General features: G+C 36.0%; 1 protein-coding gene across 3 annotated transcripts in view; it reads left to right on the top strand.

The window, feature by feature from the left end:
- LOC123552164 (alpha-mannosidase 2C1-like) overlaps positions 1–24,812 on the top strand; it is a 107,204-nt gene extending 82,392 nt beyond the window's left edge. For 2 of the 3 annotated variants that reach the window (XM_053541703.1, XM_053541702.1), the window contains exons 29-30: positions 13,790–13,896; positions 20,548–24,812. In XM_053541703.1, coding sequence (XP_053397678.1) covers positions 13,790–13,896; positions 20,548–20,701 — 261 coding nt within the window. In that variant the 3' untranslated portion in view covers positions 20,702–24,812. Of the gene's footprint in view, positions 1–12,369; positions 12,427–13,789; positions 13,897–20,547 lie in introns of those variants that run through there. The other variant, XM_053541704.1, reaches the window with a different exon arrangement.
- The last annotated feature ends 1,194 nt before the right edge of the window (positions 24,813–26,006 follow it).

Consider the following 26,006-nt stretch of genomic DNA (forward strand, 5'->3'; position numbering starts at 1 on the left):
GTTTAAGACAATAATGCCCTTGTGATAGGCCCGATAAAGGCAAACATAGTTTCACCAAACTGAGCGGACCGTGTCCCTAACTGACAAACAACAACGCTAATTACACTGAACTGTTCCGAATAAAATTCATCACACCAAACGCATAGATATATCTCTAGTTCGGCATCTACCGTATAAATCGCCACAAAACAAACACCCAACCGGTTATTGTTTAGCAATCTAATTAACTCGATATCTCGCCTGATCCCCTCAATTCAACATTACTTGAGCGGCAGTCCTAACATTTAAGGTATAATTACCAATTCATAAAAATTACATAACACAGAAATAACTGCCAGTGAGCCTTATCTTTTATCTAGAAGCTAAGATATAAATGAAAATACCTAAGCTAAAGTAATACACAAGTTCATGTAATTTCTTTTCCTATATATTCTTTTACTGTAACAGAAAATGTCTTAAACATTAATTTAATTTCCGATATCCTAAAAAAGCACACAGTTCCAGTTAAAAACATTCTAACGAATAGTGTTATTTATCAACACAATACACCTGAATTCCATAAATCGGGAACTTTCCAAAAGTTAATTTCCAGGAAGTATCTACGGTACTTTGAAGTTCCTTCGACTTGGCTTCTATCACAGAACATTCATTCGTAACTTCTTTGAGTATGATTATAATTGGGATATCGGAGACTTCACAGTGTACGTTGCACTAACAGCTCACTGACATCTTCAATAGATGCCGTATAAGAAATCTGTACCCTGAAAGTATAATACAAAACGCAGCAAATCTGACACAAATTTCTCCAAAATGTCAGGTCTTTCACCAAAAACTAAGTTAACCATAAAAAATTACTGCATTAGCAACTTTAGGGGTGTGGCGGGAGGGTAAGTTTATCTTTACTGAACGACATGTAGAAGAACAGTAGATTCTGTCAGTCATTGTATAATAACGGTCTATTCGCCCTTTCAGACGCAATGTGAGAAATCTGCACGGGCTTTTTGCTTTTATATCGAACAACTGGCTGTGTCCTCGGCTCGCTGAACATGCACATCAGTACTGTATTGATAAAACGAGAACCAGCTCAACTGAATAATAAAGGCCGATTAATCCCGAATCCTTAGCAACTAACAAACATTTTAAGTCTCGAGGAATAAATGAAATTATTTTAAAGAAATAATTTATATTATTATGAACAGTAAAAGACTACTAAATATTTATTATGAACGGTAAAAGACTACTAAATATTTATTATGAACGGTAAAAGACTACTAAGTATTTATTATAAACGGTAAAAGACTACAAGAGAAAATGAAAGCACTGTACAGTCTGAGTGTTATGCTGGAATTATTAAAAGCAAAAGTTAATATTGTCAGTCACTTAACTGTTTGATCAACCTTTCCTTTAACAAGGTTTTTTAGCTCACTTGAGCAGGAAGTGCTCTTGGTGAGCTATTGTGATCACTCACAGTATGGCATCCGTCCACACTTTCCTTTAAACAACATCTCCTCTGAAACCATTTGGTAAAAGTTGATGAAACTTGGCCTGGATGTTCCTTGGGTGGTCCTCTTCAAAATTATTTAAATGGTTCCGCTTGGTAGCACATGGCGCTTCCAGGGCTAAAAATAGAAAAATCTTTAAATGACATCCCCTCCTAATTTGCTGGTCTGATTTTGAAATAATTTCATACAAATGGTCTTTATGTAATCCTCTACCAAGATTGTTCAAATTATCCTGATTTGTCAAAAAACATGGCCACCAAGAGACGTGGTCACTTTTCCCTATATGTTTATATTGGAAACTTTAAAAATCTTCTTTTATGAAACTGCTGGCCTGATTTTGAAATAATTTCACACAAATGGTCCTTGTGTGACTCCCTACCAAGTTTGTTCAAATTATTCTGATTCATCAAAAATCATGGCTGCAAAGGCGTAGTCACTTTTCCCTATATGTGTATGGTGGAAACTTTAAAAATCTTCTTATAGGAAACTGCTGGACCGATTTTAAAATAATTTCACATAAATGGTCCTTGTGTGACCTTCTACCAACATTGTTCAAATTATTCTGATTCTTCAAAAAACATGGTTGCCTGAGGTTGTCAGAAACTGCAGGCCCTTTACAAAGATTGTACAAATATACTGTTTATAATAATTTCACAGACATTTTCCTTGCATAATTATCTTCCAAAACTGTTGAAGAAAGCAGTGTATCTCAGGTGAGCGACCTAGGGCCATCATGGCCCTCTTGTCCTTAATTTCTTTCTAAATGATAGTCAATACCATTCATATTAGACGTCATTTCAAAGAACTCCGAAGATGGAAATAGGAACTTTTTATTAATGTTTTCAATATGCCTTGATTAGTTTTGAATTTATCATCATAGAGCAATTTGTCTGGGTATTTTCCAATACATTTTTGTTCATTTTGGAAACATATTTTTTTTTAATTCAAATTTTGGCTTCATTTGTTGATGGAGTGTCATAAAACTTTCAGGATATCTTGGTGATTGTAAAAGCAACATTTCCTTGCAAATTTTTTTTTAAACTTCTAAAATAAGTATTTTTTGAAATTTCGACTTTCCAGATTTTGACAATGAGTAAAATACATTTTTGGCCATAAAACAGACATTCTTAAAAGAATTTAAAAAATTTAAAAAGATCTAATACCACTCTAATAATGAAGACTATTAGAATGATATATCGTTTATATATGAATTTAGCAAATAAAGCAATCATTTGCAAAAAACCCTGCTATTGATTAGACTGATCAAGCTGTAGATGATCAGTCACTTTTGGCGGAAGAACCACTTAAAAATGTATACTTATTTCCATACTGTACAGTAATAACTCGTAGAGGTATGTCAGACTGTCAGTTTTACTCCTGTAATTCATATTTTACAGAATTCTCCCCTCATAAATTCCTACCTTAAACAGTAGAAGACTAATGAAAGAAAAAGTAGGACAGTGTGTTATTAAATATTCATAACAGTTCTTGATTTGTGTGATCCTAGTGAATTTATAGTTTCCACAATGTTGAAATTTCCACGATAAGTAATAAGTATAAAGATGATCATGAATTGATAAATATTGAAGTCAAAGAGCTTAGTTTCCTTTCGACCAAAATCTGTCCAAACAGCTAAATTTTTGAATTAGGAGATGAAATCCATTTAAATTTTAAAATTTCAAAAAGGAGGAAAATACGTAAGAAATTTTAAATATTGCTAATAAAAATTTATATAGTTTTCTATGATATAGATCCTTGATTAGAAATAGTTAAGTATGATTTCTCTAGTATAAGAACTGGTATCTAAATACCTTTAATTTAAATAGTGTTTTACATTACTCGAGAAAACTCTTTTTTGAACCATAAGCTGAGGACAGTGAGCAAGAAAGGGTGAGATTGATCCAAGACTGAAGCACCTTTCTCTTTTTGCATTTTGAAAGAAGACTCACTTTTGAGGACATTTCTCCTCCACTTCTGAATGAGGAGAAGTTGTTATTTACTTTGGAGGAGGGAAAAAAAGTTCTAGTCGAGAAGCAGAATGATGCCACTAGACAATTTAATTGTCTGCTGTTACACACCTGATATTCTTCTTGAAATAGTGTTAAATTCAGCCCTCCCACCCGGCTCAATAGGGAGAGCACAGATCAACAGATCGCAGGGTTGTGAATTTGATCCCCGGGCGAGATGTATGTTCACCGTGTAAATTCTATAAAATACATTATGTCTGAAATCATTCTTCCTCCACAGCTGATTCAAGTGGGGAAGTTGGCATTTGGAGAACAGGTTTGTACTGGTACAGAATCCAGGAACACAGGTTAGGTTTACTGCAAGCCATTTCATAACTGGAATACTGTTGAAAAGTGGTGCTAAACCCAAAACGAACAAAAGTGTTAAATTCAGTAAAACAAAAAATAATATACAAGAACTGTATAGTTATTTGCTTGCAGTAACATCATCCTCTATACTGCCTGAAGATAAGATCAAGATGGCTTTTTCTTGGAATGCAATTTTAGATGTAGAGATCCAGTCAAACAAAGTTGGTCAGCAAGTAAAAACTTTGATTTGATTTCGACATGCTTGTTTCAAGCTTGAAATTGTGTTTGTCAGGTCTTGTTATTTTGTTTGTTTGTCATTGGATTAGGGCTATTTTTCAATAGTATATCAGTCATATAATGGCTAGCTGTTAACCTAACCAGTGTACCTGGATTCTGTAACAGTACTAAGGTATTCTCCGTAAGTAACTGCTAACTTCTGTACATGAATCAGAGGAGGACAAATGATTTAAGATACAGTGTCTTTTATCAGTCATCACAGATAACATACGCTTCACCAAGGGATTGAATTCACGCTCCATGTGATAAGTAGATCTGCACTCTTCCTGTTGAGTGGGTGGATTGGCTTTTATTTGAGTTGAATTAACAATTCATTTATCTTGGTATGAAATTATGCTACAAAAGACATTTCTCTTAACTTTTGTGGTGCTAAATGACTGTCAGCATGTTCTGCTGGCATAGCTCAATAGGCAGAGTGCAGATATAAAATTATAAAAAAGAGCTTTAGAAACAACTCAATTCTTTTAGGAAATACCAACTTTTGATATGAAATACTCAAATAGTTTTTCTCTAACTGAAAAAGCTTTGAATGTCACAACTTTGACATTGTAGAAGTGACTTATTATATCATATCTGATAAATTGTGGCATTACAGACAAAATTGGTTTGCACAGCTAATGGTACTCTGACATGATTGATACTTTAATGTTGCCTTCTTGTATTGTTATATTTCCTAGAGCTGCAGTTTTTGCTTATTAAAAGAACATCATTGTCAGTTTAAAAGGAATTTTAGTGGTAAATTTCAGCCCTGTGTATTTTTTGTTAATTAAAGAATATTATCCAGTTAAAGAAACATTGTCTAGTGAATATTTAAGCTATTTGTTTTTGTCAATTAAAAGGAATCACAATCTCCATTTTAAATGTCTCATTATACTAATTGCATGTAAAACTTGTCATCTTAACTTTTCTCGAAGCTAATAAGATTATTTTGAAATGCATTGTTATTGGTCTTCAACACTTTTTTTTTAAATCTTTCATGTAATAAGGGAATTACAAGCAAAAAAGTCGAGTGACTTTCCTCATGTGAATGTCACGTAAGGTCATGTGAAAAGTATCAAGAATGTCCGGCAGACACATTTTAGACAGAAAAGCATTCATTGTTTCTCTTTTTCAAAGCTTTTTTAAAAAATCTTTCCAGTAATAAGGAAATCTTAAGCATAAATTTTACTGAATCGAGTGTGTAAGGTCACATGGGATGGCCATCCTGAAGTTCCATCTTACTTAAATATGGTTTGTCTCCATGTTGTCTCAAAATATCTGTGTTTAACTTTACAATATTTAGAACCGTGATTCAGTTGCTGAACTGTGAAGGCTACTGTGAATAGCCCATAATTACAGCTGTGAAAAAAACTTGTGAAGACAGGGAATCTATTTTGAAGAGATGTTAATTTTGCTTTTCCAGTGTTCGCAGCAATACACTACAAAAAAGACATGAATAAACTATACTGGGATGCAATTTAAGTCTGTGGTAAACAAGGAGTGTAGTTTCACTTCCCAATAAATTTACTGCATACTATTTATTCCCTTAGCTTCTGAAATTTATTATCTGCTTTAACAAGCAGTATGTGTTATTGGACACTGACACAGTTCCATTTTCAAGACAGCTAGGCTTGTTTTCAGTACTAAAATCTTATTGTACCAGAATAGATATTTTTGCCTTCACCTTGGGAGTTTTATGTGTTCTTACCGATTCTGTTAAAACTTTACTTGCTTCAGCAGTTGAGCGATGACTCTTATCTGTAAATGGTGTCATAATGAACTACATTTATGAAGGAATGTGTAATTTTATATGCTAGTAGCTACAAGAAAGTACTGAAGAGAAAGTCACTTAGCTATATAGTATGTGTAGCAAAAAAAAAAGTGTATATGTCTGGTTGTAGGTGATGAGAATATTGGCTTTCAGCTGTTTTGATTATTGGTATGATGTGTTTTTCATCTACAACACAGGTGTTTTAATGTATTAATACTGCCTGGAACTACAAAGTTACTTTGTATTTACAACACAGGTGCTTTAATTAATAAACACTGCCTGGAACTCACTAAGTCTTTCTGTGTTTACAACACAGGTGTTTTAATTAATTAGCACTGCCTGGAACTCATTAAGTCTTTTTGTGTTTACAACACAGGTGTTTTAATTAATTAATACTGCTTGGAACTCACTAAGTCTTTTTTTTTGTGTTTAGAACACAGGTCCTTGAATAATTAATTAATACTGATTGGAACTCACTAAGTCTTCTTGTGTTTACAACACAGGTGCTTTTATGTATTAATACAACCTAGAACTCATTCAGTTGGTTTACTTTCATAAAACTGGTTATTTAAAGAATTACTGCTGCCTAAAACTCTCTAAGAGTCATACCCAGTGATCTCTGTGATATGTTGATAATTATTTTCATCAGTGTGAGCCTTAATTCAAGTAACTACAGCAGTAAACAAATAGAGCACCATGCAGCTAAGACACTGTGAACAGGAAGAAGTTTTTTTCTTTGGTAATTTTCTGGACAGAAGAGACACAACAGTTACTGTAGTATAAACATTATCATGGAAGCCGCCCCAATATTTCGAGAAACGGCAAAATGCCGAACTTGTGATTTTTTGAAAAAGCTAGAAAATATAATTGAGAATAAATACAGCGGTCTTCCCTTGCCAATTGTCAATTTATTAAGAAGTGCATCGGCGACTGATAGGTACACAGAATCTTGTCATATCGCTGACATATATTGCTGTATCACCTTGGTGGAAGGGTATTTTACAAAATCGTTAATCCGCAACGACCAAGGTCGCCGTATTTTCATGCCCCGTAGACTCGGATTATAGGCAACACATTAATTAATGAAAGTTATTTGTATTAAATTGCTTACTGCTGAACAAATTATAATGACTAAAATGCCATAAGCATTGAATTACACCTTTAAGTCAGTGTCTTGTGCTCGATCCCCAACTCAGACATTACTGGTTTTATCCTGGCAAGACGTTGTCCATATCTAACATCGTACCACCATAACAGTGTTTAAACACAGTAAACTTTAAATAGGAGTGAAAACTCGTAAAGTATGTTCAACAGCTACTGAGCAGTCCAAGAAGTCGCCAGATTGCCCCATTTACTCTAGCTATATGCAAAATTTTCCAGGGGCCACCCCGGACCCCGTTGATAAGAGAGGGATATCCCTTACCAAACCTGTTCCCTCCGCCGCCCCAATGCTCAAATCGTCCTACGCCTCTGAAGTAAGTAATGATATCATACTTAAGATTACAGAAGTAACAGCATTTTTAAATGCCCGTTTGAAAAACAGGACGTATTATGGGAACGCCCCTGGCGGGCGGACGGGCAGGTGGGCAGTGTCCACAGACTTTGTTCGGAGCATATCTTCTACATGCATGGAGGGATTTTGATGAAACTTGGCACAGTTGTTCACCATCATGAGACGGAGTGTCATGCACAAGAACCAGGTCCCTAGGTCTAAGGTCTAAGGTCACACTTAGAGGTCAAAGGTCAAATTCAAGAACGACTTTGTCCGGAGCATATTTTCTTCATGCATGGAGGGATTTTGATGAAAGTTGGCACAATTGTTCATCATTATGAGATGGAGTGTCATGCACAAGAACCAGGTCCCTGGGTCTAAGGTCAAGGTCACACTTAGAGGTCAAAGGATACAAGAATGAAAATTTCAAGAATGACTTTGTCCGGAGCATATCTTCTTCATGCATGGAAGGATTTTGATGTAGCTTGGCACAATTGTTCACCATCATGAGAAGGGGTGTCATGCACAAGAACCAGGTCCCTAGGTCTATAGTCAAGGTCACACTTAGAGGTCAAGGGATACAAGAATGAAAACTTTGTCCGGAGCATATCTTCTTCAGGCATGAAAGGACTTTGATGTAGCTTGGCACAATTGTTCACCATCATGAGACAGAGTGTCCTGTGTAAGAACCAGGTCCCTAGGTCAAAGGTCAAGGTCACACTTAGAGGTCAAAGGATACAAGAATGAAAACTTTGTCCAGAGCATATCTTCTTCATGCATGAAAGGACTTTGTTGTAGGTTGGCACAAATGTTCACAAGCATGAGACGGAGTGTAATGCGCAAGAACCAGGTCCCTAGGTCTAAGGTCAAGGTCACACTTAGAGGCCAAAGGTCAAATACAAGAATGACTTTGTCCGGAGCATTTCTTCTTCATGCATGGAGGGATTTTGATATAACTTGGCACAATTGTACACCATCATGAGACGGAGTGTCATCACTGGTCCCTTCTTTTGAATTACTTCCCTTTGTTGTTACTATAAATAGCTTATATTGTAACTTTTTCATTACTAGTCGTAGGGAAAAATCGAGACCACTTTTCTGTAGTACAACATGCATGTTACATCCAATTCTGAGGTGTATTTTGAGCTATCTCTACCTGGTAAGGATTTTTATACGGTCTTGCAATTTTTTAATTTTTTTTTTTGTTCTTTAAAGATTAACTACCCTTAGTTGTTACTATAAATAACTTACATTGTAACTTTTTTATAATTGACCGTAGGGAAATACCAAGACCACTTTTCTGTGGTACAACATTGATGTTACTTTCAAATTTTGGGTGTATTTTAAAGGAATCTCTACCTGGTAATTTTTTTTTGTGGACTTAGAAAAATAAAAGAATTACAATAATTTCTAAAAAAAAAACATTGTAAACAACTACAAAATTAAAATTCCATTTGCAAATACAGGTGCTAGTGTAAAGAAATTTGCTGTGACAGGCGTATATTGTGACATTCTGGCACTCTTGTTGGCATTTTGTTCTCAGAAAACATTTTCATTGTAATAAATGCTCATGGACCCATACTGTATCCTAGATACGTTACTTCCACCTGTGGTATGAATGAGTATGAAGAACTTCTGATTTTGTATTTCAGAGTGAGGCTGGGGAAAGAATATGCATGCAGATTTGGTTATGTTTTTGTATGTCAGCTTGTGTCTTAGGATAGATTGAAACTTCACACTTTTTCATTGTGATGAACTGACTTGCAGTGCACAGGTTCCATAACTCCATTGTACTTTTTTTTTTGCAAAATGATGCCCCTTTTTCAACTTTGCAAGTTTTTGTTAAGATTTTGTATGTAAGCTTGGGTCACAGCACTTATACTAACAGGAATGGATGGAAACTTCACACACTTGTTCAGTGTGATGATCTAAAATGCAGTGCACAGAGTTCATAAATCTACTTAACTATCTGAACAATAGGTAGTTATTGCACCGGCCAATTTGTCAGCGCCAGCGTTTCAATTTGGATAAGTTTTTGCATGTAAGCTGGTACCTCACGAATGGAAATGGATTTAAACTTCACACACTTACTCATTGTGATGAACTGACTTGAAATGCACAAGTTCAATAACTCTGATTTTTTTTAGCTCACCTGTCACATAGTGACAAGCTGAGCTTTTGTGATCACCCTTCGTCCGTCGTCAGTGCGTGCGTGCATCCGTCCGTTCGTCAACAATATCTTGTCTGCACGATAGTGGTTTCATTTATGATTTTATTTTAACCAAACTTGCACACAACTTGTTTCACTATAAGATCTTGGTTCCTTTCTTGAACTGGCCAGATCCCATAATGGGTTCCAGAGTTATGGCCCCTGAAAGGGCCAAAATTAGCTATTTTGACCATGTCTGCACAATAGCAGCTTCATTTATAATTCGATTTTAACCAGACTTGCACACAACTTGTATCACCACAAGGTCTTGGTTCCTTTTTTGAACTGGCCAGATTTCTTCATGGGTTCCAGAGTTATGGCCCCTTAAAGGTCCAAAATTGGCTATTTTGGCTTTTGCAGCCATATAGAGACTTCATTTATGGTTTTATTTGATACAAACTTCCAAAATAACTTCAATAACAATAATTCTTGGATTCCATGACAAATCAGATCCAAGCGTAGGTTCAGAGTTATTTTGTATCTGATTACCTCCCCTGATTGTAATCAAAATGGATTTATATCAGTCAGTACTTATAGGACTTATTTGAAATTTCATTATTGTCATTAGTTGGACTGAGTCAATCAGGGTAGGTAACTATGGACTGATTTTATGTCAAATTACCTCCCTTTATTTCAAATTAAAATGGGTATATCTCAGTAACTAATGAAGATACTGATCTGAAATTTCATTTATGTCAACAGATTTATTTGGCAGATCCTTCTTTTGTTCACTTACAATAATTTTTTTTTAAATTACTTCCCTTTTACGTTACTATAAATAGCTTATTTAGTAACTGAGACCACTTTTCTGTACAACATGGATGGTACCTCCAATTTTTAGGTGTATTTTGACATATCTATACCTTGTAAGAATTATTTTTTTGTTTTGGTTAAATTTCTTCCCTTTGTTATTACTGTCCTTTGGACTTAGATATTTTTTCTGAGGACCTTCTTATCCTCAAGTGCAATGATAACAGGTGAGGGATATAGGGCCATCATGGCCCTCTTGTTTACAAAATCATGCCCCTTTTTTATACGCCCGTTTGAAAAACGGGACGTATTATGGGAACGCCCCTGGTGGGCGGATGGGCGGTTGGGCGGCGGGCGGCGTCCACAGACCTTGTCCGGAGCATATCTTCTACATGCATGGAGGGATTTTGAAGAAACTTGGCACAGTTGTTCACCATCATGAGACGGAGTGTCATGCGCAAAAACCAGTCCCTAGGTCTAAGGTCAAGGTCACACTTAGAGGTCAAAGGTCAAATTCAAGAATGACTTTGTCCGGAGCATATCTTCTTCATGCATGGAGGGATTTTGATGAAAGTTGGCACAATTGTTCATCATCATGAGACGGAGTGTCATGCGCAAAAACCAGGTCCCTAGGTCTAAGGTCAAGGTCACACTTAGAGGTCAAAGGATACAAGAATGAAAAATTCAAGAATGACTTTGTCCGGAGCATATCTTCTTCATGCATGGAATGATTTTGATGTAGCTTGGCACAGTTGTTCACCATAATGAGAGGGAGTGTCATGCGCAAGAACCAGGTCCCTAGGTCTAAGGCCAAGGTCACACTTAGAGGTCAAAGGATACAATAATGAAAACTTTGTCCGGAGCATATCTTCTTCATGCATGAATGGACTTTGATGTAGCTTGGCACAATTGTTCACCATCTTGAGAAGGAGTGTCGTGCGCAAGAACCAGGTCCCTAGGGGTAAGGTCAAGGTCACACTTAGAGGTCAAAGATACAAGAATGAAAACTTTGTCCGGAGCATTTCTTCTTCATGCATTGAGGGATTTTGATACAATTTGGCACAGTTGTTCACCATCATGAGACGGAGTGTCATGCGCAGGAACCAGGTCCCTAGGTCTAAGGTCAAGGTCACACTTACAGGCCAAAGGTCAGATACAAGAATGACTTGTCCGGTGCATTTCTACTTCATGCATGGAGGGATTTTGATGTAACTTGGCACAATTGTACACCATCTTGAGACGGAGTGTCATGCACTGGTCCCTTCTTTTGAATTACTTCCCTTTGCTGTTACTATAAATAGCTTATATTCTAACTTTTTCATTACAAGTCGTAGGGAAAAATCGAGACCACTTTTCTGTAGTACAGCATGCATGTTACATCCAATTCTGAGGTGTATTTTGAGCTATCTCTAACTGGTAAGGATTTTTGTGTGGACTTAGAATTTTTTGTGGGGGGGGGGGGGGGTTTTTTTTTTTTTTTTTTTACTTTAAAGATTAACTTCCCTTAGTTGTTACTATAAATAACTTACATTGTAATTTTTTTATAATTGACCGTAGGGAAAAACCAAGACCACTTTTCTGTGGTACAACATTGATGTTACTTTCAAATTTTGGGTGTATTTTAAGGTATCTTGACCTGGTAATGATTTTTTTTTTGTGGACTTAGAAAAATAAAAGAATTACAATAATTTCTAAAAAAAAAAAAAACAACATTGTAAACAACTAGAAAATTAAAATTCCATTTGCAAATACAGGTGCTAATGTAAAGAAATTTGCTGTGACGGGCGTATATTGTGACATTCTGGCACTCTTGTTGACTCAAGAGTTCATTCAGTTTCTTTAGTGACAAGAGTGTTGAATAGTCAAGCATGCTGTCCTCCTACAGCTCTTATTATATTTCAGATTGATGTTAGAGATGTTGGTTCACTAATCTTTAGACTATGAATCGCTGTGAGGATTTTCTGATTTTATATTTCTGAGTGTGGATGGAGACAGAGGTTCACTAATCTTTAGACTATGAATCACTGTGAGGATTTTCTGATTTTATATTTCAGAGTGAGGATGGAGACAGAGGTTCACTAATCTTTAGACTATGAATCACTGTGAGGATTTTCTGATTTTATATTTCTGAGTGAGGATGGAGACAGAGGTTCACTAATCTTTAGACTATGAATCACTGTGAGGATTTTCTGATTTTATATTTCAGAGTGAGGATGGAGACAGAGGTTCACTAATCTTTAGACTATGAATCACTGTGAGGATTTTCTGATTTTATATTTCTGAGTGAGGATGGAGACAGAGGTTCACTAATCCTGAGACTGTATGAATCACTGTGAAGAATTTCTGATTTTATATTTCAGAGTGAGGATGGAGACAGAGGTTCACTAATCCTGAGACTGTATGAATCACTGTAAGGAATTTCTGATTTTATATTTCAGAGTGAGGATGGAGACAGAGGTTCACTAATCCTGAGACTGTATGAATCACTGTTAGGAATTTCTGATTTTATATTTCAGAGTGAGGATGGAGACAGAGGTTCACTAATCCTGAGACTGTATGAATCACTGAGAGGAATTTCTGATTTTATATTTCAGAGTGAGGATGGAGACAGAGGTTCACTAATCCTGAGACTGTATGAATCACTGTGAGGAATTTCTGATTTTATATTTCAGAGTGAGGATGGAGACAGAGGTTCACTAAACCTGAGACTGTATGAATCACTGTAAGAAATTTCTGATTTCATATTTCAGAGTGAAGATGGAGACAAATTTTTTTTCTAATCCTGAGACTGTATGAATCACTGTAAGAAATTTCTGATTTTATATTTCAGAGTGAGGATGGAGACAGAGGTTCACTAATCCTGAGACTGTATGAATCACTGTGAGGACTTTCTAATTTTGTAGTTCAGAGTGAGGATGGAGACAGAGGTTCACTAATCCTGAGACTGTATGAATCACTGAGAAATGTCTGATTTTATATTTCAGAGTGAGGATGGAGACAGAGGTTCACTAATCCTGAGACAACTGAGGTTCACTTAACCTGAGACTGTATGAATCACTGTAAGGATTTCTAATTTTATATTTCAGAGTGAGGATGGAGACAGAGGTTCACTAATCCTGAGACTGTATGAATCACTGTTAGGAATTTCTGATTTTATATTTCAGAGTGAGGGTGGAGACAGAGGTTCACTAATCCTGAGACTGTATGAATCACTGTAAGGATTTCTGATTATATATTTCAGAGTGAGGATGGAGACAGAGGTTCACTAATCCTGAGGCTGTATGAATCACTGTGAGGACTTTCTGATTTTATATTTCAGAGTGAGGATGGAGACAGAGGTTCACTAATCCTGAGACTGTATGAATCACTGTAAGGATTTCTGATTATATATTTCAGAGTGAGGATGGAGACAGAGGTTCACTAATCCTGAGGCTGTACGAATCACTGTGAGGACTTTCTGATTTTATATTTCAGAGTGAGGATGGAGACAGAGGTTCACTAATCCTGAGGCTGTATGAATCATTTGGAGGAGCTTGCAGTACCTACCTGTCTACTACTATACCATTCCAGAGTGTGACTGTGTAAGTATTTTCTACCAAAGACTCGAGATGAGTTTTGAGGGCCCCTGTGGCTGAATCATTAAGGTCACTGACTTCAAATCACTTGCCCCTCACCAATGTGGGTTCCAACTCACTTAGGATGTTGAATTCTTTATGTAAGGAAGCAATCCAACTGGCTTATGGAAGGTTTGTGGTTCTACCCAGGAACCTACGGGTGATGAAATAATGCACAGAGGGGGCACCTGTGGTCCTCATCCATCATCAAAGCTGGAAAGGCGCCATAATATATAATATTATGACCTATAATTGTGTTGGTGCGATGTTAAGCCCCACAAAACAAACAAACTCGATTAGTTTTGAAATTAGACTTTTCGTTGACTCAGAGCAGCTGTTTTCTTTAAACAGTTCCTTCTAAGGACCTTATGATGGATCTAAAGTTGGTCTGTAGCATTTTTGTATGAACTAATCACAGGTTTGTTTAAGTAATTCCACTCCTAAATCGAATCTGGCATTGGGCAAAAATACATTAAGGCATTGCCAAAAAGTTGAAAATAGGAGAAAGTGTGGACAGAAAACTGTTCTTTATCATTAGCTCACGGAACAACTTTTGACAGCTTTCTGTTGAACTGTTTATTTTTCAAGTCAATACCTCACTCCTTTTACAATGGGCTAAAGAGTTTTTGCTAATACACTTAAAACATGAGTACCAGAGTATTGTTTTCCTTCAAAGATTTTCAGGAGGTTTTGTAAGAGTCATCATATTGTTAAATTGTATCAGTTCACTGCTCTTTTATTTCCAAGTATTACATAAGCAATTGATTCTGGAGGATTATCCAATAAGGAATTGTCATCAATCACCAGAATGGGACCTGTCCTTTTTTTCTGGCACTGGAAATAACTGTAGATTTATACAAAAAGTTCATTGCCTGGTGTAAACTAATATTTTTTCTTTCCAGTTTCTTTATTGGATGACTCACCCTGTACAGTTTGCTCTCATTTGAGTCAATAAGGGACCATACAGTCACTAAAATTCTTATTGTGAGCCATGCCATGGGAAAACCAACATAGTGGGTATGCGACCAGCATGGATCCAGACCAGCCTGCGCATCCGCGCAGTCTGGTCAGGATCCATGCTGTTCGCTAACAGTTTCTCCAATTCCAACAGGCTTTAAAGGCAAACAGTATGGAGCCTGACCAGACTGCGCGGATGCGCAGGCTGGTCTGGATCCATGCTGGTCGCAAACCCACTATGTTGGTTTTCTCATGGCACGGCTCTTGTATAATTGTTACAATTGTCTCCCCTAAAATTGTTTGTGGATCTATTGCTTATAATGGAGCAGTTAAGTTAAACTGAAGTCCAATAATGGTTATTATTCTGGAATCACTTTGTCCCATGCATCTCATCCCAAAACATTTTTGGATAAAAACTGGGACAGAACTTTCAGGAATTGGATAGAACTCGGTATAATGATAGCTCACAATATGACCAAGTGTTGAGTGCAAAAACCATAACTCTGTTTTGAATGATATTTGAATTGTCCTTCTTTTTAGCTCACCTGAGCACACAGTGCTCAAGGTGAGGTATTGTGACCGGTCATTGTCTGTCGTGTGTCATCCGTCGTGTGTCAACATTTGCCTTGTGAACACACTAGAGGCCACAGTTGTGATCCAATCTATATGAAACTTGGTCAGAGTGTTTGTCTTGATGACCTCTAGGTCAAGTTCGAAACTGGGTTATGTTGGGTCAAAAACTAGGTCACTAGGTCAAATCAAAGGAAAAGCTTGTGAACAGTCTATAGAGGCCACAGTTGTGACCCAATCTTTATGAAACTCGGTCGGAATGTTTGTCTTGGTATTCTCTAGGTCAAGTTCAGATCTGGGTTATGTGGGGTCAAAAACTAGGTCACCAGGTCAAATCAAAGGAAAAGCTTGTGAACACTCTAGAGGCCACAGTTTTGACTCAATCTTCATGAAACTTAGAATGTTTGCCTTTATGATCTCTAGGTTAAGTTTGAAACTGGGTCGTGTGGGGTCAAAAACTAGGTCACTAGGTCAAATCAAAGGAAAAGCTTGTGAACACTCTAGAAGCCACAATTTTGAACTAATCTTTATGAAACTTGGTCAGAATGTTTGTCTTGATGATCTCTAGGTCAGTTCTGAAACTGGGTTATGTGGGGTCAAAAACCAGGTCAGTAGGCCAGATCATAGGAAAAGCCGATTAATTCTGCATTAATTTTATGCTTTTAAAAAGCAATAATCATATTCGGGGAGCATCCATCAGTTTTACTGGTATTTTCACCTTCACGTACTTTTTCAGTATTTAAGCAGTAAAGCCCGGTGACCGGTAACGGTCCAATATAGGCACTTGCAATTTTTTAGATGCTATTCAGTTTCACCCACTTAAGTAAGAGGCAAGTACCCGTTCTTTCAGGAATGGCAGCTTAGTGTGTATTGAAGCTATACACCATGCACAATAAAGGAACAGACCATCTGTTCAAGAAGAGCTAGGCTAATTCAGTGGGGCAGGCATGTGTTGAATGGATTTCTTTTTCTCAGTTCTGGAACATTTCTCTTGCCCCACCACACTCAGTCACATCACTCTCACTATATAGTGTCTGTGCTCAATACAGTACCAAGTGGAGGATGAATTTGGCTCCCTGAGTGACTGCCTTTGTATGGTATATATTTTTGAAGTGCAAAAAGGAAAATTTTGTCAATAGGAAAATCTAGAGTTATGAAACCTTGTATTTGAACTTGCCTCTTGACCCTTAAAGCCTGGTTTAAGTTACTGTCCCAGAAATATTTCAGGAAAACATAAAGCAATCCAGAAATGCAGGAAAGAATAATTCAGACCTTGATTTATGATCAAAACTATAGTGTTTCACATTTACATAACAGAAAGTGACAAAATTTATGTGAGAAGGAAACATTTTGTCTGAAACCATGTTAATGGAAGCATTTTATTTCAAAAAATAGTCTTCTATAATGGTGACATAGTTTTTATGTCTTGTATCTTTTGAAGTGACAAACATTCTTGAAGAAGTGAGATATTTTCTCATGAAGTGCTTGATAGATCTGCATCAAATTTGGTCAGTAGCATTCTTTAAAGTCCTCTGTTAAATTTCTTCAAATGGGGCAGTTGACCTGTTTTATGTTGTTTTTTTCATACTCAACACAGTTGTTCTTTTTCTTCTTGTCATTCGCATGACATAGCGATATTGCATGGTGCTGTGGTTCGTTAAGAGAGTGCCAATGGCCCAGCACCTCTGTCTTCAACTCTTACACAGTTGTTTACCATTGATGAATCAGTGAGTCATACATGTATAAAGGTCAAATTATCTTTTTATGGTAAGCAACTTAGGGCCACTATGATCCCCTTGTATTGTACTGGATTGAAACTTCATACTACAATCCTCACATCCAACATCATTCATACCCAAGTTAGAGAAAACTTGACTGAAATTATTTGAGCCACGCCATGAGAAAACCAACATATTGGCTTGCGACCAGCATGGATCCAGACCAGCCTGCGCATCCGCGCAGTCTGGTCAGGATCCATGCTGTTCACTTTCAAAGCCTATTGCAATTAGAGAAACTGTTAGTGAACAGCATGGATCCTGACCAGACTGCGCGGATGCGCAGGTAGGTCTGGATCCATGCTGGTCGCAAAGCCACTATGTTGGTATTCTCATGGCACAGCTCATTTTATAATTATTATAGCCATGATTAGACTTAAAAAATTTAGTTGAAGTTTTTATATTGCCATAACAAAACCTTAATTTATAATGAATTGTAATAAATAATTTGTTATTTAAGCCTTGTATGGTCCTTATTTGGCTTGGAAGTTGTTGAATAATGAAGCACACCTGTCTTATAAACAGCTCTCATTTGTATTTCTTGATATAAAAGAAAGAGCAGCGAGTTTCCAATAGGAAATTATCATAAATCATCAGGGTAAAAATCCTCATTTTTGTTTCCTGTATTGCACTATCATTGTGTCAGGCAATAGGTTGATGAAAAACACAGTGTTTATTCTGTCAAGGTTATGTATTGTATGCTGCACACTGTATAATTAACTCAAGGCTGGTCACTGTACTTAATCACCCAGATAATTTTACCTCACCTCAGATAACAGATGTTGAGTGTCCTCTGCAGAGTAATAAGCATTCTGCCAAAAAAGACAACCCCAAAACATCTGATAAATGTGTTAATCTGCATGATTGTAAGTAAAAATGTATTTACAAGACTTTTTGTATATGTTCAATTATTTTTAAATCATGTGTGATTTGGATAGATCTCAGACACTTACCCTGCTAAATATCTATAATGAAGTTGTCCGTCTTTCAATTTGGACAGTACCATGAACTGTTAAAAAAAGTGCTTACCAAAATGATACTGACTGAATGGCAAACAGTGCAGATCATGATCTACACTGGTCGCAAAGGCAGAATCAGTCGTTTCCAGCATTGTAAAGGTTAAAAGATACTTTTTGTGGTTGGCCATTCAAATTTGCATCATAACCACATTCATGTTATTTTTGTTAAGCATTCTGTAGAATACAGTCAGTTTTGTTACATTGATCTCACATCAGATCGGTACCGCTTTATATAAAACAGTACACTTTAAGAGTTTCCACCTTAGTCAAAAATACGCGGGTGCTTGTAAAACATTATTTTAGGGTAATACATTATTATGAATTTTCTGTACTAAAACATGTTCTTTCTAAATTTTGTGGCAAAAATCCTTAGTAAAATAAGGTAAGCCTATCATTTATTCCATTTTGTAACAAAAATAATTTTAAGATGAATTTGAATTGTTTAGTTGATCAATACTTTTAATCATAAAAAAACAACAGATAAACAAAAGTGGCATAAAATACAATTAAAAGAATTTTTTCATGTGACAAGCATATCTAAAATATTTGTTTCCTTATATAGATCTAGAATTGTAACTTAAGGTTGTTCTGCAGATTTAATTAACCAGAAGTGACAGCATACCTCCATTTATCTAGAAAACCTAGAATAATGTCTTGTAGCCATTATATGGGTACTAGTATGAATGTTGCCAGAATCGGGGCATTGATTTCTTCATGTGAGGAAGCCATTCAGCTGGCTTACGGAAGGTCGCTAGTTCTACCTAGATGCCCCCTAGTGATGAAATAATGCACGGAGTGGCACCTGGGGTCTTCCTCCACAGTCAAAGCTAGAAAGTCATCATATGACCTAGAATTATGTTGGTGCGATGTTAATCCCAACAAAACAAATAAATAAATAAATAGGAATGGGTTATATCTTGTACATCTTTTCAATTTTATATAGAATGAAGGTCAGCTATTAGCGTGTTCATCCCTACAGGTACTATTTCAGGCATTTGCCTGTAGGTGGAATGACTGATGACTTGAAAACCATCTAGATAGCTTCCTAATATAAAAGAATTGACCCAAGCTTGAACATTGACATGTAGAGTAGCAAGATGCAAGTGAATCAATGACAGCATAGTCATACTACAAAAAGCACTCACCATCCCTTGTGAGATTTTTTTTTGGCAAGATCACATACAACTGAAGATCATAAAGGAAGTTTGCAATAACTTGATGTCCTCCAAGGTCCGAGCTCTAATTGCAAATGTTTTCATTCATAATTCTATGTGAGGCAATATATTGCCTCAGATTTTGTTAGACCAATATGACACCTAATAACATGGTCATAAATCATTTTATGAATTATTCAAACCCAATCTTGGTTTGTCTAAAAATGATGAATGTGTCCATTAAAATGGTGGTATTTGGAGAAATTCTCCTGGAATTAATGTCAGAAGATAACAAAAGTACAAGTATGGAGCATTCTTAACTATGACCTTGGACAATAATACACTGATGAGTTTTTTTTCTGCCCCTTCCATGATAGATTTAGTCTTGTCGTTGCGTCTGTCTATGCATCCATCCATCAAAAAAGTTTGTGACATGCCTAGCTCAAAAAGTATTCAATATAAATTGATGAAACCTTGCATAAGTCTTTATCACGATATGAATTAGCACACGTCATATTTTTCGTTGGCTCCAGCCCCTATTTCAAGAGTTATGGCCCCTGATATAGTCAAAAATGCACATTTTCATCTAGTGACTTACCTAGCTCAAAGTGTATATCATATAAATTGATGAAACCTTGCATGAGTCTTTATCGTGATATGAGCTTGTGCACCTCTTACTTTTTGTCTGGCTCCGTCCCCTATTTCCAGAGTTATGGCCCTTGAAATAGTCAAAAATGCACATTTTCACCTAATGATGTGCCTAGGTCAAAAAGTATTATATATAAATTCATGAAACCTTGCATGAGTCTTAATCATAATGTGACCTTGCACACTTGGCATTCCTCTTGAGATTTTAGCACTTATTACAGAGTTAGGCTCTTGAAATAGCCAAAATAGTGGATTTTTGTTTGTGATTCTCATAGCTCAAAAAGTATATGGCCTAGATTGAGGTTGTACCCCCTTAAGTCTGCAAACATTTGAATCATTGCCCCTTATTCGTCACAAATATACCAGTTGGGGTACACCAGTCCACCTTTCCATTGAAATAAAGGGCTATTGGGAGGCTTGTGCTTTTACTAAAAGCAATCTGTAGTTACAGTAACTGTTGTTAGTATATTCCAAATTTTTTGTACTGTTTTTCAGTGTCAGTGGACTAGAAGATAAGCAGGAAAATGACTGCAACCTGCGCATACAGAATGATAAAATACACTTCACCATCAAGCCTTTCCAGATACTGTCTCTTAGACTATACCCACACTTAGATACAACTGTTGCTTCAGCTGGTGTAAAGAAGTGAGGAAAATGATCACAGGACTAGAGATGGCTTTGACTTATAATGTGCATTCTGTCATTTAGCCTTAACAACATTATCATACTGAATTTTTGTGATATTCATGATTCTTTATTATATATATATTTTCTACATTTTTTTTTATAATTATCTTCAAGGAATATTTTGAGTTTTCCTTTCTCAGACTGGAGCCAAAATGCTACTCTAATAAGCTCATTTCTAGTGTTCATTTGTACTGGCTTTTATGTCTTTGCAATACACCTCAGTCTTTCTTCACAGAGCTGCTTATTTCCATAAGCCTTACATCCAATTGCTTCCAGGTGAACATCACAGTTTCAATTTTTCAAAAACAGGAAGTAGATATTTTATTGTATACTTTATATTGTGCAGCTAAATTACTTAGACTTGGTATAAATTTCATGTACATGTGACTAACACATTTGAGATATTTCTAAACATATTTTTGACTAAAATAGTGGTTGGTAAATTGAAAACATTCCTAGAATATGGAAACTCTTAATAAACATTGTTTTTTTTACTCTTTTAATAACTACTAACTATAACTTACGAAAACATTTTCGAAATTTTAAGATTTAGGTGTAAATTTGGAGGTGTGCAGCTTTAATATATTCAACATACTTTAAATGCACAAAATTGATTGAAACTTAAACTGAGGGTTCATGGATTTCTATCATATTTTATCATTGTACCCCCGAACAACGAAGTTGTAAGGGGGGGTATACTGGTTTCATGTTGTCTGTCTGTCCGTCTGTAGACACAGTCTTGTGCGCACCATCTCTCCTCATCCCCTTGACACAATTTAATGAAACTTCAAACAAGTTATCAGTAACAACAGTAGTTGTGCATGGTGCATGTTATGTTCTTTCAGAAAAAAAAACTTTGCAGAGATACGGGACTTTGTTTTTTGTTACTTTACTATATACATAGAATCTGCATATGCAATTTTGTGCGCGCTAAATCTTCACATAAGCGATCAGTAGTAACCCTAGTTGTGCATGGTGCATGTTAGATTCTTTCAGAAAAAAAATCTGCACAGTTATGGGACTTTGTTTTTTGTTTATATACTATATACATACAGTCTGCATATGCAGTCTTGTGCACGCCTAATCTCCTGAACCCTTGCACATAATTTAATGTAACTTCACACAAGTGATCAGTACCAACCCTAGTTGTGCATGATGCATATTACTTCCTTTTAGATACATATTCTGCAGAGTTATGGGACTTTGTTTTTTGTTATTATACTATAAACATAGTCTGCATATGCAATCTTGTGCACACCTAATCTCCAAAACCATTGCACACAATTTAATGAAACTTTACACAAGTGATCAGTACCAACCTTACTTGTGCATGGTGCATGTTAAGTTCTTTCAGACAGAAATATTCTGCAGTTATGGGACTTTGATTTTTGTTACTATATTATATACATAGAGTCTATACATACAGTCCACATAATTATGCAATCTTGTGTGCGTCAAATTGCAATGTACAGTGTCAGTGCATGGGGGGTGGGGTTGCATTCATCACCTTCAGTGATAGCTGTAGTTTAGCTCTGTGTTGCCTTATCCTGAGGGGGTACTCAGTGCGAAAAAAGAGTTTTACTAACTATCGTTTTTCATCACACATCTTATGACACAAGGGACATAACTGTCACACCAATATCATGAAATATGCCCTTGTTAGAATTTCAGGTTACGGTTTTGGTGCTCTTTTACTTTATCTATGTTATTACCAAAAAGATTTGACCGAAATTTAAATTTATTTTTCAACATCATTACCCGCATCATAAAATAAAATAATACATAACTCTAGTAGCAATATTTCATGAGATATGCCTCCTTTTCAGTTAGAATTTCAGGTTGAAATTTAATCAGTTTGTTTGCAAGCACTTCTTTATGTTATGAAGAAATATTTCAGAACATTTTCAAAGTACAGTCTTGCTATTTCTAATCAGACTTCTATAAATGACTATTTTCTTAGAAAATCATATATAGGTGCCTTCAAGCTTGTTATTTCTAGATGCGAACTTCAGTTTTTGTGGAGCCCCCTTGCGGAAGTGAAGACATAGTCGTCCAGATGGCTGTTCGGTGTATGTGCCTGCATCCGTCCGGATTTGTTTGTCGGGACCATAACTTTGACATGCATGGAGCAATCTTGGATATATTTGGCATGAATGTTAACCTCAGTGAGACAGAGTGTCGTGTACAAACCACAGTTTCCTGTCTCAAAGGTCAAGATCAGAGGTCAAAGGTCATGTCAGATCTTGTCCGCCCATAGCTTTGACATGCATTGAGGAACCTTGTTTACATTTAGCATGGATGTTTAACTCAGTGAGACAGAGTGTCATGTGCAAACCCCAGGTTCCTTTCTCAAAGGTCAAGGCTACAGGGGTCAAAGGGCGTGATCAACATGTTGCCGGTGGGCATCTAGTTTATATTAATTGTTCCTAATTAAATTCAACTCCAGACAATATGTCTTTGTTATATGCTCACATTATCATTGTACTAGGGTTAACATACATGTACAAACATTTTAAGCCTTTTTGTTTCATATTTCTTGCTTTAGAAATTGAATATATCAACAATTTCTATATTTGCCTACCAGGTATAAATTTATTTGTGCCTTTTGTAATTTTGTCCTCTGAACTATTTACTGTTCATCTATTTAGGAACAGATACACCTTTTTTGAACAGTTCCTGTCTCATGTGTTTTAAATATGTATATTTATAAAGTCTTACCTTTATACTTAAGTGAAGAGAACTATTTTGATTTACAAATTTCATGTATACAATTGATATCTGTGATATACGGTTTTATTCAAAACTGAGATCACTATTTGTATTTTCAGAATACCCATTTCCTTAAATTCCATCTGTCATTCATCAGGTTATTATGTTTTATTTTTAGCTCGACTATTCATAGAATAGTGAGCTATTGCACTCGCCCATGCGTCGGCGTCCGCGTCCGCGTCCCGATTTTGGTTAAGGTTTTGTATGTAAGCTGGTATCTCAGTAACCACTTGTGGGAATGGATTGAAACTTCACACACTTATTCACTGTGACAAACTGACTTACATTGCACAGGTTCCATAACTCTACTTTGCTTTTTAACAAAATTATGCCCCTTTTTCGACTTAGAAATTTTTGGTTAAGGTTTTGTATGTAAGCTGGTAACTCAGTAACTACTTGTGGGAATGGATTGAAACTTCACACACTTATTCACTGTGATGAACTGATCTACATTGCACAGGTTCCATAACTCTATTTTGCTTTTTTACAAAATTATGCCCCTTTTTCGACTTAGAAATTTTTGGTTAAGGTTTTGTATGTAAGCTGGTATCTCAGTACTTACTAATGGGAATGGATTGAAACTTCACATACTTGTTCACTATCATGTTCTGACATGCACTAAGCAAGTCCCATAACTCTACTCTCTTTTTTTTCAAAATTATGCCCCTTTTTCGACTTAGCAGTTTTTGGTTAAATTTTTGTATGTAAACTGATATCTCAGTATCCACTAATTGGAATGGATTGAAACTTCACACACTTGTTCACTGTCATGATCTAACATGCACTGTGAAGGTCCCATAACTCTACTTGGCATTTTTACAAAATTATGCCCCTTTGACTTAGCAGTTTTTTGTTAAGTTTTTGTATGTAAGCTGGTATCTCAGTATCCACAAATTGGAAAGGATTGAAACTTCACACACTTGTTCACTGTCATGATATGACATGCAGTACAGAGGTTCAATACCTCTACTTTGCATTTTACAAAATTATGCCCCTTTTTCAACTTTTGTATTCATTCAATTGACAAGGCTGTTGAATAGTCGAGCGTTGCTGTCCTCCGACAGCTCTTGTTTTTTTTAAAATATATTATAATACTGGTGAAATTATACATAATTCTACAGATGGTAATAGGAACTGGTCATTTTGAATTTATTAACAAAACTGTTATTTTAATTATATTTTCTGACTATTTGGGTAATCAAAAAGTAGTGGTGTTAGTTTATTTGTGTTTTTGGTTGTTGTTTTTATATGAAAATATTTTGTACTTTAATTCTATACCAATAAAATACTATCCCAGTGTAGAATTATAGTGTTTATTTGGTGCAGCATTTAATGCTGTACTCGGTGAGATACTTCTGTGCAAAGGGGAAATAGTGTTATATTGGTTTTACATTATGCTTTTACTGTCACAAGGTATCTGAACAGTTTTAAATGAAAAGAACACAATTGGAACTTCTTTGTTACATCAATAGAAAATATGAGCCGCACCAAGAGAATACCAACATAGTGCATTTGCGACCAGCATGGATCCAGACCAGCTGCGCATCCACACAGTCTGGTCAGGATCCATGCTGTTCACTAATGGTTTCTCTAATTGCAGTAGGCCTTGAAAGCGAACAGCATGGATTCTGACCAGACTGCACGGATGCGCAGGCTGGTCTGGATCCATGCTGGTCGCAAATGCAGTATGTTGGTTTTCTCATGGCGTAGCTCATATGTTTAGTAACTATAGCACTTCACAACTCTTTCAGTTTATGTCTGCTTTGTTTATTACAGGCATAAAGTTAAACTCGGTATTTCGAACTCATATCTCAAAATTCCAGCTATCGCAAAGACATTTTCAAGTTCCATCCTTAAAACATGTGCACAAAAAAATCAGTCAGTTATCTCCATACCTTAAAATTTGAGATACCGAGTTTTCAACTGTAAATTAATTATGGTCTTCTATAACTAAAGGGTGGCTAGGGTCCACGTGTTAGTGTTCAATCACGCTCACATAAGTTGTATGAGGATAACTGTGTAATAATTAGTGAAAATGTTAATGAATTTTCATCATCATAGTAGTATATCTTAGGAAGATAAATTGAATTTTAAGATGTTTTAATTTAAAATGGACACTTTAATTTATGAAGTTTAATGTACTGATTTATGGTCATAATCCACTTATCCATCCATTTTAGATTTTAGATATGGGTTTTGCTTCTGTAAGCAACAAAAGGATCGACAAGTAATTCTGATGAAATGCATGAATAACTGTGCTATACTAGGTTTCAAAGAACAGCTACAATATTATCTATAAATGTACATGATTCTTGGTTTGAAAAAGTCATGATTTTTGTTTTCAAAACAACCTGAGTCTTTATGTAAAGCAATGTAGTGATAATTGGGGTTGAAAAATACATAATGCAGATTTTCTTAAAATTATTCAGTAAACAGATTAAAGAATGTTTTCTTCAATTTCCAAGGGGAAAATATGACCTTCTTTAAGGGAAAATATG

Source organism: Mercenaria mercenaria, chromosome 4 (assembly GCF_021730395.1).
Source record: "Mercenaria mercenaria strain notata chromosome 4, MADL_Memer_1, whole genome shotgun sequence".
Taxonomy (NCBI): domain Eukaryota; kingdom Metazoa; phylum Mollusca; class Bivalvia; order Venerida; family Veneridae; genus Mercenaria; species Mercenaria mercenaria.